At 38.2% G+C, this 13,965-nt stretch overlaps 1 protein-coding gene across 1 annotated transcript in view; it reads right to left on the bottom strand.

The window, feature by feature from the left end:
* Positions 1–6,257, bottom strand: part of klhdc4 (kelch domain containing 4) — a 10,349-nt gene extending 4,092 nt beyond the window's left edge. The window contains exons 1-10 of the mRNA XM_051884582.1: positions 5,979–6,257; positions 5,800–5,891; positions 5,644–5,722; positions 5,003–5,101; positions 4,660–4,796; positions 3,436–3,528; positions 2,939–3,101; positions 700–778; positions 344–552; positions 1–259 (exon numbers count right to left, since the gene is read on the bottom strand). The exon at positions 1–259 is cut by the window's left edge and continues 165 nt beyond it. Coding sequence (XP_051740542.1) covers positions 1–259; positions 344–552; positions 700–778; positions 2,939–3,101; positions 3,436–3,528; positions 4,660–4,796; positions 5,003–5,101; positions 5,644–5,722; positions 5,800–5,891; positions 5,979–6,086 — 1,318 coding nt within the window. The 5' untranslated portion in view covers positions 6,087–6,257. The remainder of the gene's footprint in view (positions 260–343; positions 553–699; positions 779–2,938; positions 3,102–3,435; positions 3,529–4,659; positions 4,797–5,002; positions 5,102–5,643; positions 5,723–5,799; positions 5,892–5,978) is intronic.
* Positions 6,258–13,965: the final 7,708 nt, after the last annotated feature.

Below are 13,965 nucleotides of genomic sequence, written 5' to 3'. Positions count from 1 at the left end.
CCTTCAGGGAAGCCATTGCACCCGCCTCCACCTCTTCGTCATCCTCCTCCTCCTCCTCCTCCTCCTCCTCGTCCTCAATGTCCTCCTCTGCCCGTGCACCTGGAATCACTTCCTTGATGGTCATAACCGTTCCGTCCTCGGCGACAATCTCTTTAACAATCTCGGTGGGACCCTGTGCCTTCTCTTTGTCCTCTTCAGTTTCATTCGTCTGTTCTCTCTTCGTCCCACGCCGCCTCTTCTTCTTTTCTGACTTGTTGCCCTGCCAAGAAAGAGAAAAGAGAAATATATATTAACGTCTTTGGGTCTATTTAGGGGCGTTACTAAAGCCAAACGTCATACCAACCTTTAGCTGGACAGGAAACCACCGGTTTTTGTTGATATCATAAAAGTAAAGGTCATTAAAGAAGTCTCCTTCCAAAGACTCATCATCTTCCTCATCGCAGACGCCACCGAAGAGGAGCGCTCGGCCCCCGGGGCCCACGGCCAGCGAGAAGCCAGAACGAGGAGGGGGCTTCACTCCTGCAGGGTTCATCCGCGTCCATGTCCACTTTTCTGCAGGATGGGGCCAAAAATCATGAGCTAATCTTTTTCAGAAATGAGAAAGTGTATCTTCAAAACAAAAACGAGAAATGGGACAGAAAAGCAGCCCATGTTAAACAGGCGATCACTGTGGCGGCTCTGTGGCTCTAATGATGGTACCTTGCTCCTCTTTGCCTTCCCTCCTCAGCAGGAACATGTCAGAATGGATGGTTCCTTTATCCACATCCTTCTTCACTCTCTGGAAGAGAAAAGTGGCCATTACCACCTACGTCTGTTTACTCTCGTGGGTTTACTCAAGGACAAGCTTCTGGAAATGACAATACCTTGCTCTCTGTGTAGAGCAGTTGCAGTTGCCATCAACATGCTCATGCAAAATGAGGCTAAACATAACATAGCTTACCTAATGATGGACAAATAAGGGAAAATTTTACTTTTAAATTAATTACACTTTAACCTGAAATATTCATAGATGGAGGTGTTGAATATCACCATTTTAAGCTCTTAAAATGAACCGTCTTCAATTCAACTGTCGAGAATTTACATATTTTGTTGAATAATTTTGCAATAGTTGGCTGTACAAATTAAGGCACTGTAAAATAGCTCATGTGACCGGACATCAATAGGATTCTATAATAATGTGGCAACCATGATTTATTAGCCATGCAATTGCATTTACAAAAAAAAAAAACAGTATTTTTCCCCTCCATTTGGCCTAAAACACTGTGTTTGTGGTCATCCAGTCTGAAATGTTGACTCCAAATACAGAGGTTTTTCAGATTTTCGGTCACGGCATTCTCTCCGTATTTACGATTCTTTGCAGCCTTTAGCCACTGCCTACAATGCGCTGGATCTTCACTGGAAACCAAAAATAACTCACACCCACTAAACATTTACTCTTTGAATTCTTGCACCCGGGAACAATACAAGTCAAAACCATGATGACTAACACCGTGTCCTAACCAGACGCGACGCGACGACGCGACACGCGATATAAGGTTTCTTTTCCATGTTAATCAGAGTTTTTGTCCTAACCAGCTGCGATGGCAACACGTGTATATTCTATTTTAGAAACGGTTTCTATTTCTCCGCGACGTCGCAGCTGGAACAGCAACACAAAGTATGGCAATGATAATATCAAGTACTGTTTATGTGCTTTATTTAATGTTAAAAGCGTCTAATGTGAGTTTGAATATCATTCTGTGTTCCCAGCTTTTTAGCTGTAATGAAAACAACACTGGCTAATTCACCTCAGATCTTGAAAATAAATAAATGGGTACAAGAACGTTCAAACTGTCAACTCAATGCGCACAAACAAGTGTATTCTATCACAACGATTGGTTCAGTCACTCCGTATGTACTTTAAATAATGTTTAAATAGTGTAATATTTATGAATTTTACTATGTACTTGCCCATTTCATTGTGTCTGCTGTGCTCTTGCCAAAAGAGCCCGCCCACACTCTCTTCTGATTGGCTGTGGTTTTTGATTGATTTTAATTGCTTCTCATTTTCGCGTCACGTCTAGTGTGGACAGTCAAATTGCTCGTCGCTGGAATCTTATCGCATCGCATCTGGTTAGGACACGGTGTAAAAGTTTGCTAAGAAGTATTTCCTACTAAAGCAAGGTGGTATTTGACTCTAATAAGCATATGCATGGCAGACTGGTGGGAGTGGCCTTGGATGGCAACATGCAAAGTGCATTATGGGTGTTGGAAATTTTCTTACCTATTTGGCAAAAGGAAAGATAGGTAGCGCCAATTAAAAAAAAAAAAAAAAAAAAAAAAAAACCATTTTTTTTTTTTGCCTTTCTACTGTATATTCAGCCACGTTTTATTGAAAGCCCATTTTGCCAGCAGTGAAGTAGCCCTTTAAGTAGGGCTGGGACAATATATTGATGCATTGCAATTCATGGATCAATTCTGATATTTTCCAAATGCGTCGCAAATCGATTCTGAGGTTAATTTTTAACCGCATGCTCAAATGCTCATGAAGAAGAGCGCTTGTGCATTCGGCTGAGTCTGAGAATGTACTTGCATCTCAGAATGCTTTTATGACGCAAGATTAATGTAAACGGCCCACTGCAAACACCCTTGTAACTCGCTTCAACCTTTTCGAAATTTATGAATGATTATTTTATAGAAGGTTCAAGTGGTGTGTTTAAGGAATTGGAAGCAAGCGGGGTACGGCTGTTTCAAAAGCACGCTGTTAAGAACTAAGCTCAGAATCGATTCAAGAGAGAATCGTGATACATACGGAAAATATCAGAATTGATCCAGAATCATTTCTCGGTTCACGATGCATCGATGTATTGTCCCAGCCCTACCTTTAAATGTAAAATCTGAGTAATCAATTGCAGTGTGCAGAGTAAATAAAAATCACAGTAATAACCAAAACACATACAGATATGGAATATCCGCCATAGATGATGACGCCGTTGCCGTCTGGAGTGGTGGTCATTTGACAGGCTGAACGTGGACAGGGGCCAGTTCCTGTGGGCTGGAGACGGCTCCATGTGAATGTGTCCAGGTTAAACGCATAAACATCATTGTAAAAGATATAATCCCTGTAGAGTGGAGAACATATGCATTACAAAAAGTATTAATGTTAAGTATATTTATAAACGTAAAAATATTTAAAATATTGATATTTAAATCCAATATTTAAATGAACATATTATATTAATAATTAAAATTATTATTTATTGAATAAATTCGTAAGATTCCAAGGTCACCTCATCTGATAAATAAATACATTCTTATACACATTTACTGGAACCTGTAGCCAGGGGCGTAGATCTCATTCACACTTCAGGGTACAACAAAAAGTTAAAATTTTCCGTACAATACTGATTTTAAAAATGACAAGTTGAAGTTGGGGAGCTCTGCATCTGCCTGTACCTGCTGCTCTCATGGAAACCTCCAAACAAAAGCAGCTGACGTTTGCTCAGGACCATGCGATGTCCACTCCTGCCAGAAGGAGCACCAGGAGCTCTGAAAGGACAAAGCGGACATATTTCAACAGGTGGTCAGGACGCCAAGCCAAAAGTCAATCCTGTTAGTTTAGACCTCCATAACCTCAAGTCACAGCATGACGACAAAACACTGGACAGAGGTCTAAAAGTCCCTGCTGAGCTTCCATGAAGAGCAAATACAATTAGACTTCCGGTTCAACTTACAGTAATGAATACAGTCTTTGTGAATGGCTTGTTTTTCTTTTCAGTGTTATTTTAGGAACGAGATACTGTTACAGTTTTCTTTAATATTTTGAATTAGTTTTTATTTTTTCCCACTTTTATTGTAATTTTAGGTAAAGTTTTAGTAAATTTATTGTGTGTTTTCATCATTTTTATTAGGTATTGCTTTTGTAAAATGTCTATATAATTTTTTTTTTTAGGTATTTTAGTTAAAGTTATGTTAAGTTGTGTCAAGTTAAGTTTTTTTATTCCATTTCAGTTAACATTTATTTTATTTCAAAAAACAAAAATGTGTCTTTACAGTCTTAGCTTTAGTTTTAGTTAAAGTCACCATAAAATCAAAACTGATAATTCTCATTTTTTTTAATCAAATATTGTAGTATTTATTATACATTTATAATAAATTTCTCTCATTCAGGGTGACGTTTCACTTATATATACACGTCAAAAAGAAAAGACTCGCATTCATGCTGACATGACAAGGATTTTTTATTATTTTAATATTCGCTTATAATGTTAATAAATTTTAATAAAGTTTTTTGCACACACACAAACAAAACAAATACATGTGTGGAAAAATGATTATTTTCAACCCTCATATTATGCTATTATTCTATTATGATCAAGATTACAAAAATTTCCTTTAGTATAACATGCACTAAAGAATTATGCACAATATCCATGGTATTTTGATATATATTATGGTACTGAATACTGTTTTCATCTACTATAGAATTGAAGAAAATAAAAAAAACACTTGTTTTGCTTGTATAAACAGGCTCTTTTTGATATGTTGTCTTTAAGCACATTTTAACAGCTTTTGGCTTATGTGATGGTGTCTAGATATTAGCTCAGATTGCATTATCTTTCCCTTGTAATACATTGTGGAGTATTGCACAATACTCAAAAAAGAAACAACAATACTCACTTGATTTGCTCCCATGTGCGTGTTCCCAGATGAAGCACCCACAGATCTTTATAGCGATAGAACTGCTCACCGTCAGGGGACGCAAACTCCCCCCCAAATATCCAAATCTGCCCCCCGCCCTGGGGAACTACCACTGCCTGCAGGGAGATGGAGAGAGAGCAACAAAAATATGCTTGAGATAATGTGACTTGTTATGTTAAGACAGTCTGACCCCTGGTGGTGGAGTCTGAAATAACATGTCCTGCATTATCTATGCAGACAATCACTATTTTAACTGATGCATCATGCTTTTTCTTCATATATCAATTTTTAAATATTTCAAGTGAAGTTATTAGAAGAGCACCTGTTGAGCGCAGCGTCTTGGAGGAGGGTTTGGGATCTCTGCCTTCACCCAGGTGTTCTTCTTAATGTTGTAGAAGAATAATTCATTGTACAGAAAAGTCTGGAAGAATGGAAATATTTAAGTGAGGCTTTTTGGGTAGGACACAGTTTGCACATAGTAATGATCAACCACAGCCTTCACACAGTGTCCATTTAAGCACAAAATGTACCAGCTGATCAAAATTTGTACATTTCTAAATTTACATTTGATTTTAAAATTGTTAGTGCAAGTATTTTCAATCTTATTAATGCCACAATTAAATCCAAATATGATCATTCCCATTCTAAAATTTAAAAGCCAGCTATATATTTTCATGGATAAAGACAAAATTTATACTGTGAAAAATTAATATTCTATGTAAAATATTTCATTTCTGTCATATAATTGTTTTTTTGCCTACACACTATAGTACTGTCCTGTTAGATGTATTTATTTAATGCATTTTTTTATATAATTTATTCATTTTAATATTTTTTTCAATTTTATTTAGTTTTTTTTGTTTGTTTAATCTTTTATATATATATATATATATATATATATATATATAGCTGATTGACCAGCATAGCTACACATTTACCTCAGGGACATCACGAATTACCTACTTTCTTCCCATTGAAAAATTCCCCTCCGAATAAAATCAGCTCGTCTTTTTCCGGGTGCGCACACAGAGAGGCATTCAACCTGCGGAGAGAACGAGCTGTCAGTCAAATAGCACAATAACAGGCACGTGATTCACACCTGCACACATGAACGCGCACCTGGGAGACGGAGGGGCACACGCAGTCTCGATCACCTGAGTCTTTTTCGCGTCCAGGGACTGAAATTCTGCTATTAAAGCCTCTAAATCCTCCTATTTCAATAAAACAGAGAATAAAAGTATTGTTTTTCTGACATGTATGCTGGTTTAGAGTGTTTGTGCTGGTATAAATTCCCTCACCTCCTCTTTTTTCGATCTTTTTGACACCTTCTTCTCCATTTTGGCGGCGGTTTTCTCCGCTCCTTTCACTTTCTTTTCATTTTTACCCTTTTTTCCTTTTTTACCCATTTTGATTATTTTAAAGAACACAGGCTGCAGTAAGCGTGGCAATCACAGCCAAATGGCCTACAATATACTTCCGCCAACAACACGCCTCTCGGTGGTTTGTTGTTGAGCTCTCCTGCGCTACAGCGACACTTGCTGGTCTGGGTGAGCTGCTGTGTCTTGCAGTAAACTGACAAATAGTAACTTGTTTGCACTTATATAATATCACAAATACGACGATGTCTAAAACTAAATATATCTAAATATGGAAATGGTAAAAAATTATAATTTATATTATAGATAAGATTATAAAATAGTGAGTGTGCGAGCCTCTTTGCCTTCAGCCATCCAGTCATACGTCTTACCTCGATATCCTGCACAGCACAACAACAAGCAGCTAAGAGCAGAGGGCTTTGGTCATATATTATATGGATATACACCGATCAGGCATAACATTATGAGCACTGACAGGTGAAGCGAATAACACTGACTATCTCTTCAACACCTGTTAGAGGGTGGGATATATTAGGCAGCAAGTGAACATTTTGTCCTCAGAGTTGGTGTGTTAGAAGCAGGAAAAATGGGCAAGCTTAAGGATTTGAGCAGATTTGACAAGGGACAAATTGTGATGGCTAGATGACTGAGTCAGAGCATCTCCAAAACTGCAGCTCTTGTGGGGTGTTCCCGGTCTGCAGTGGTCAGTATTGATGCTAGTGGGGAGCGAAGGTTGGCCCGTGTGGTCCAATCCAAGAGACGAGTTAGCTCAAACTGCTCAAGAAGTTAATGCTGGTTGGTTCTAATAGAAAGGCGTCAGAATACACAGTGCATCGCAGTTTGTTGGGGCTGCATAGTCGCAGACCAGTCAGGGTGCCCATGCTGACCCCTGTCCACTGCCGAAAGTGCCAACAGTGGGCATGTGAGCATCAGAACTGAACCACGGAGCAATGGAAGAAGGTGGCCTGGTCTGATGAATCACGTTTTCTTTTACATCACGTGGATGGCCGGGTGCGTGTACATCGCTTACCTGGGGAACACATGGCACCAGGATGCACAATGGGAAGAAGGCAAGCCGGCGGAGGCAGTGTGATGTTTTGGGCAATGTTCTGCTGGGAAACCTTGGGTCCTGCCATCCATGTGGATGTTACTTTGACACGTACCACCTACCTGAGCATTGTTGCAGACCATGTACACCCTTTCATGGAAACGGTATTCCCTGGTGGCTGTGGCCTCTTTCAGCAGGATAATGCACCCTGCCACAAAGCAAAAATGGTTCAGGAATGGTTTGAGGAGCACAACAACGAGTTTGAGGTGTTGATTTGTCCTCAAAATTCCCCAGATCTCAATCCAATCGAGCATCTGTGGGATGTGCTGAGCAAACAAGTCCAATCCATGGAGGCCCCACCTCAAAACTTACAGGACTTAAAGGATCTGCTGCTAACATCTTGGTGCCAGATACCACAGCACACCTTCAGGGGTCTAGTGGAGTCCATGCCTTGATGGGTCAGGGCTCTTCTGGCAGCAAAAGGGGGACCAACACAATATTAGGAAGGTGGTCATAATGTTATGCCTGATCTGTGTATATTTACTGTTTTTTAAAAGGTCATAGAAATGTCAAATCATGTATGGATATGAAGCCTCTACATTCCCCTGAACAATGTGGAATGTGTTAACAGAGTGAACTGATAAGGTTTACATTCGTTTACCATGGGATCACTCCTACGGGCACTGACCCACATGAAGTTCTGACCCCCATCCTCCTCATAACTGTGACACTAATTAACATGCATGTCTCGTGCAACTCGTGCAAAGCCTTTGGTTTCTACACCTCTCACTGTTACGAAAGTTTCCATAATAATATGTGGTATATTGAACTAATATTTTATCGACAGTCACATGAGTTATAATGTGTTGACCCAACATACAAAACAATGACAATACTCTGTCACAGGACACATGTTCCAGTGTTACGTAACGGTCCAGGAGACCAGAGGAAATTAAAATGATCTGAATCTGTGTGAAATATCCTCTCGCACTGTTGACACTAAGGAGCAGAGGAGATATCCTTATCAGATGGGCACTCTTATTTATTACTAGTCAGTATGTGCAAGAGAAACTGCATACAATTCCATGCAGTATTTCTTTACATGCAGTGGAAACCATAGGCCTTACAAAGTGAGTTCAATGTGAAAAATGAGACCATGAAAACAGGCTTTTAAAAGTGATCCTAAAAATAGTTCATATACAAGCAATTTTAGTGAGTAGAAACATAGTACATCTTTGTATTTTGATTTTAAAGCAACATTTCCAGCAACAGCCTTGGCCTGTAGATATGGTGCATTGTCCCTTTTCAAATCTTTGTAACATAAAGGACAAATAAAAGTCTGTGTTGGAAGCACATGACTGCTTGAATCTTTCTTCCAGCCACCTGACCACCATTGGGAGGGTGGAATTGTGACCTTCAGTGAGAGATTTTTCTAATTCTGTGTGTGTGAGCCTCTCTGCCTCCAGACTTCCAGTCATACGTCTCACCCCGACACCTTTTGACCTCTAACTCTCCTCCCCTTCAAATCCCAGAATCCTGTTTTTTTCTGTTCAGCCGTGCGTTTTCCGTAAATAACAAGTGGTGCAGAAGGACTGCCAGGAGTGATTTTTCTGCTTCATCTCTTATATTTAAGTACACAACAAGCAGGATTACTGAGGAAACATATGATTATTTCCAATATGTTAAAGAGACGTGCTGTATCCTTTTATTTTTCAACCATTATCTACTTATTATCAGTTTTGTTTTTGTTTTCTCACCTTTGTTTAGTCTCCTTTTTCCTGAGTTCCTTTGATCTCCTTTTCCCGCCACTAATCAGTTGTCATGGACATTCATTTAACAATCACACCTGTCTGTATTTAGTTCATTATCATTGTGTATTTAAGTCCCTCAGTATTGTTGTATGTTACACACTGTTATGTTGCCTTCATACCTAAGGATTACCTGAGTTTGTTTTACTTAATAAATACTTTTGTTTTGGAACCTTTTTGCATCTTTATCATTGGAAACAACATTACAATCATGTAGTTTTGCACCAAATAATCTAGCATTACATGATCATTTTGCACCCTCTTTCTGACCCTTAGACCCTTAGACCCAAGACCCAAGGACCGCCCAGAGGCCATCTGACTGACATGTAAAGCAACCAATCACAATTCTCTTTGGTCCACGTTATGTTTAGGGGCGTGAAAATGTAAAGTCGATGTCCCTACAATAACAGACCGGCGTGTAAAACTCTTGGACATATTTTAAAGAGTCTAAAGGCCTTTGCACACTGAGTCCAAAATTTTCGTTTGCGTTTTTCTGTATTCGTGATCCTAAAAATTCGTCACGCACAGAGACCTTGCACACTGAGTCCGATGCATATTAATGAATCCGTTGCGAAAAAAATCGCAAAACAATACAAAATGGAGTCTTCAAGCAGTGAGCGTCATTTAGTTGTCCTCTCTCTTCTTAAAAAGAGAAAAAGAAAGAGGAAATATTGGGTCCATCCAATCCCGAGATTGCATAGAGAGGAAGGAGAAGGAGCTGCGTGATTATCCCGAGTGATTCAAAGTTTACTTCAGGATGTCAGTGGGTCAGATTGATGCTTTGCTAGCGATACTGGAGCAATCTGTCTTTATATTCTGTCTCTTTGTATTCCGCACTTTGTTTGTCATACAGTGCTACTGCTTTGTGCCATAGACGATGTGGATCAACTTGTCATGGCATTTGGGATTTTGCCGTTCGCTTGTACGGTGGCTCTGAATTGTCAAAACGTCTCTCAAAATGCGTGCCACGGATGCAAAAAATGCAGAAAATCGAACCTGATCCGAAATTTTTTATGACGGACGAAAGTTTCGGAGGCAGTGTGTAAACGTGATTGACACAACGTGAGGTCGTATTTATTTTTTAACATGCGAAAATTTCGGATGTGAATTTTCGGTGCAAAGACCTTAAGGCATGAACTTTAAATACTTCACATATCCAGCGTTTAGTTGATCCTGATTCATTGTCACGGCTGTACAGCTTTCGGTAACACTTTTACAGTGTCCTTGTTACACATATTAAATGTAGTTACTGTAGTAATAACTATAAATTATGCATGCGACTAACCCTAAACCAAACCCTAATTCTAACCCTAACCCTATAGTAATTACATGTAATTACTCAGTACTTAAATATATAATTACACTGCAACACGGACACCTTAATATAAAGTGTAACAAAGCTTTCTTTTTCCATGAGGGGGTTTGGCATCATGATGGTTTTGTTTCCAGCGGAACTTTAAAAAACGCAACACACACATTTCCTGGAAATCATGTATTCAACCAATTGGATGGCCAACAGTCCTTGGGCATGAAGTCTGAGGCTGAGACTAGTGTGAAATCACATCCATGATGATTTCAAGAGTATGTCAACACAGTATATGAGTTTCACATTAGCATGTTGCTAAGCTATACTCTAAAGTCTATAGCGCAAAAATGTTGTATAAAATAGTCCATTTAAAATTAGATTAAAATATTTGGTAACACTTCACAATAAGGTTTGATATTTAGGTTTAGGTTTAGGGTTAGGCATAGGGATAGGGTTAGGACTAACTTCACATTCCAGAGGGTAAAATCACATTCTGAGGGGTAAAATCCATTTTTGGTGGGGTTCCCCCCTGGTAAAATTTGCATTCCAGGGGCTAAAGATCATGTTATTTGGGGTCACTTGGCAACACTGGTTAACACAGCTTTTGATTCTAATAATGTATTAGTCATTGTTGAAATTAACATGAACTAAGATTAACCAATGTAGTAGAAATATTGTTCATTGTTCAAAAATATTTCTATTTAACATGTTTACTCATGTTAACCCTACTCATGAGTTATCCCTAAAATCAGAGGGAAATGATAGTTAAATAATACTGATGTAGAAGAACCTAACCCTAGTTGTAAGCCTAAACTTAATATAAACTGTAAACTTGACCCTCAAATTTGATTGGTTGATTGGAATGTTGTTCCAGGATCAACAAAGATGCTTATCCAGGAACATGTTGTACTTGGTGAAATCACGTTCACCTTATCACCCCCATCTGCCCTGCTCAAAACTTCTATGGTCTCAGTGTCAGGAAACACATGTCATTTTACACCTAAGTGTTTGCTGTGATATACATCTCGGAGAACATGGCGTTCTGTGTGCACTTGTGTGCGAATGAGCCTGCATTACCAGGGAAAACAGACCATCTACTCCATCCCGATATCAGCTGCACAAAAGGCTTCTGTATTAGAGTCGTGACCACAGAGACGTCTGTGATATAAAGAAATAAGATGAGATCGGAAATTGGCCATAATGAAAATATTGAACACTGTGGTAACAAATGATTTTATCTTTGAACCAGAGACAAATTACTGATGATTTGCCTGTTGCCAAGAGACTAAAGCAACAGAGTTAATTCTCTCAGGTAAACACATACGGACACACAATTTCAATAACAAGTCTGGAAGGCAACACGGCAAACAAAACTGTTTCATATAAAATATTATATATATAAAATATTCAGTAAGATTGTTTTTTAAGAAATTAAGGGCAGAAAGGGTTAGTTCACCCAAAAATTAAAATTCTGTCATTAATTTCTCACCCTCATGTCGTTCCAAAGACTTTTGATCATCTTCGGAACACAAATTAAGATATTTTTGATAAAATCTGAGAGCTTTCTGTCCCTCCCATAGACAGCTATGCAACTGAAATTAAACTAATCCATATGAATTGAGCCGTTTAGTCAAAATTTTCTGAAAAGAACAAATTTAATTTAGGCTTTATATTCACATATAAACATTGATCAGAGAACATAAACAGAAGCTCAACTGAACCTGCTTGGCGCGCAAGAACAAACCTCTTCTGAAAGCTCAAACGTGATGCATAACACGAGAATGAACCTCATTGGTTCTCGCACATGTCAAGCAAACATGTTTGAGCTTCTGTTTACCACAACTGATGTGTGAGTTGATGAATGTTTATATGTGAATAAAAGCCTAAATTCAATCTGTTGATCATATAAAGCAATCATGTGTCTTCAGAAAATTTGGACTAAACCACTCAATTCATATGGATTAGTTTTATGATCTCTTTATGAACTTTTTGAATCGTCAAAGCTTCAGTTGCGTAGCTTTCTATGGAGGGACGGAAAGCTCTCAGATTTCATCAAAAAAATCTTCATCTGAAGATGAACAAAAGTCTTACAGGTTTGGAACAACATGAGGGTGAGTAATTAAAGGGATAGTTTACCCAAAAATCTCTAACATTTCATAAAAAAATATGGAAAATCGAGCTGCAGTAGATCTGACTCATCTGTCAAGCATCACACTGCAGTCGACTACGTGCTATTCTGTTGTTGACAGACAACACACTGTCCTTTCACATGAGGCCTGCAGTCAGAAGGAGGTTAGTTGATGTCTACATGTTACATTTAACAGTAAAGTATGAGGTTTCCCTGCTGAGTAGGTTAGTGTGTCAGCTACTCGAGTTATTACTCAAACACTTTGACATAACTTGAGTTTATAGACAAGTACCGTGCCTTTAAGGGTTACTTCACCCAAAAATGAAATTTCTGTCATTTATTACTCACCCTCATGTCGTTCCACACCCGTAAGACCTTCGTTCATCTTCAGAACACAAATTAAGATATTTTGATGAAATCCGTGAGAGTTTTTTTATTTATTTTTTTTTTTATCCTCCATTGAAAGCAACAAAATTACCACATTCAATGTCCAGAGTTAAAAGTAGTAAAAACATTGTTAAAATAGTGAATGTGACTACAGTGGTTCAGCCTTAATCTTATGATCGACGAGAATACTTTTCGTGCACCAAAAAAACAAAAAACAAAAAAATATGACTTTATTCTACAATTTTTATCTTCCCTGTCAGTTGGCGCAGTGCTGCGTTTCTGTGTCTGCAACAAAAATAGCATAGCAGAATGACAGGGGAGAGATTAATTTGTTGAATAAACGCGTTTTTTGTTTTGTTTTTGCGGACAAAAAGTATTCTCGTCGCTTTATAACATTAAGGTTGAACCACTGTAGTCACTTTGACTATTTTAACGATGTTTTTATGGACACTGAATGTGGTAATTTCGTTGCTTTCAATGGAGGATAAAAAACCTCTCGGATTTCATCAAAAATATCTTAATTTGTGTTCTGAAGATGAACGAAAGTCTTACAGGTTTGGAACGACATGAGGGTGAATAATTAATGACAGAATTTCATTTTTGAAGTCTGCTGATAGTCTCTTCATAAGCATTGGCACTTTTAGAGTGCTTGTAAAAACAGAAACTGATTGTAATGTTGTAATGTTATGTCAAAACAAAACAGACTTTTTTTTTTTTTTTTAGCTAATTTTCTAAAAGTAAAGAGCAGAATATGTAGAATTTACCAGCTGGGCCTCACTGACAAATAATGTCGTGCAACTTGTATGTGCGTAGAAAAGGCTCTCAAACAAAATGTTCGCCGGATTCAAAACTACACCAGTACGCGTATGAACATAAATATATTCTAAGTTACCTCGTTGAATCCGAATCCGAATGGGACAGTCAGTAAGTGGTCGCAGTTAGTAATTTCCATAAATTATGGCGCCTAAACCATGTCCATATAAAGACTTCTTACACGACTCACAGAGCATGCGCAGAAAGATATACGTTAAAAAATGCCATTCTCAAAACTCGTTTAAAGGTTTACACAACCGATTATATATACATATATATATATATACCAATGACTTTCGTCCAAAGATTGTCGTATTTTTAAATAAATGATACTAGTTATTAAAGTTATTATACACAACAAATAAAAGAGGAAGTCAAATGACATTGGCTAATCTTTTCCTCACAACTCACATGACATG

The sequence above is a fragment of the Ctenopharyngodon idella genome, chromosome 24, assembly GCF_019924925.1.
Source record: "Ctenopharyngodon idella isolate HZGC_01 chromosome 24, HZGC01, whole genome shotgun sequence".
Lineage (NCBI taxonomy): Eukaryota > Metazoa > Chordata > Actinopteri > Cypriniformes > Xenocyprididae > Ctenopharyngodon > Ctenopharyngodon idella.
This window is presented reverse-complemented; position numbering and strand designations above follow the sequence as displayed.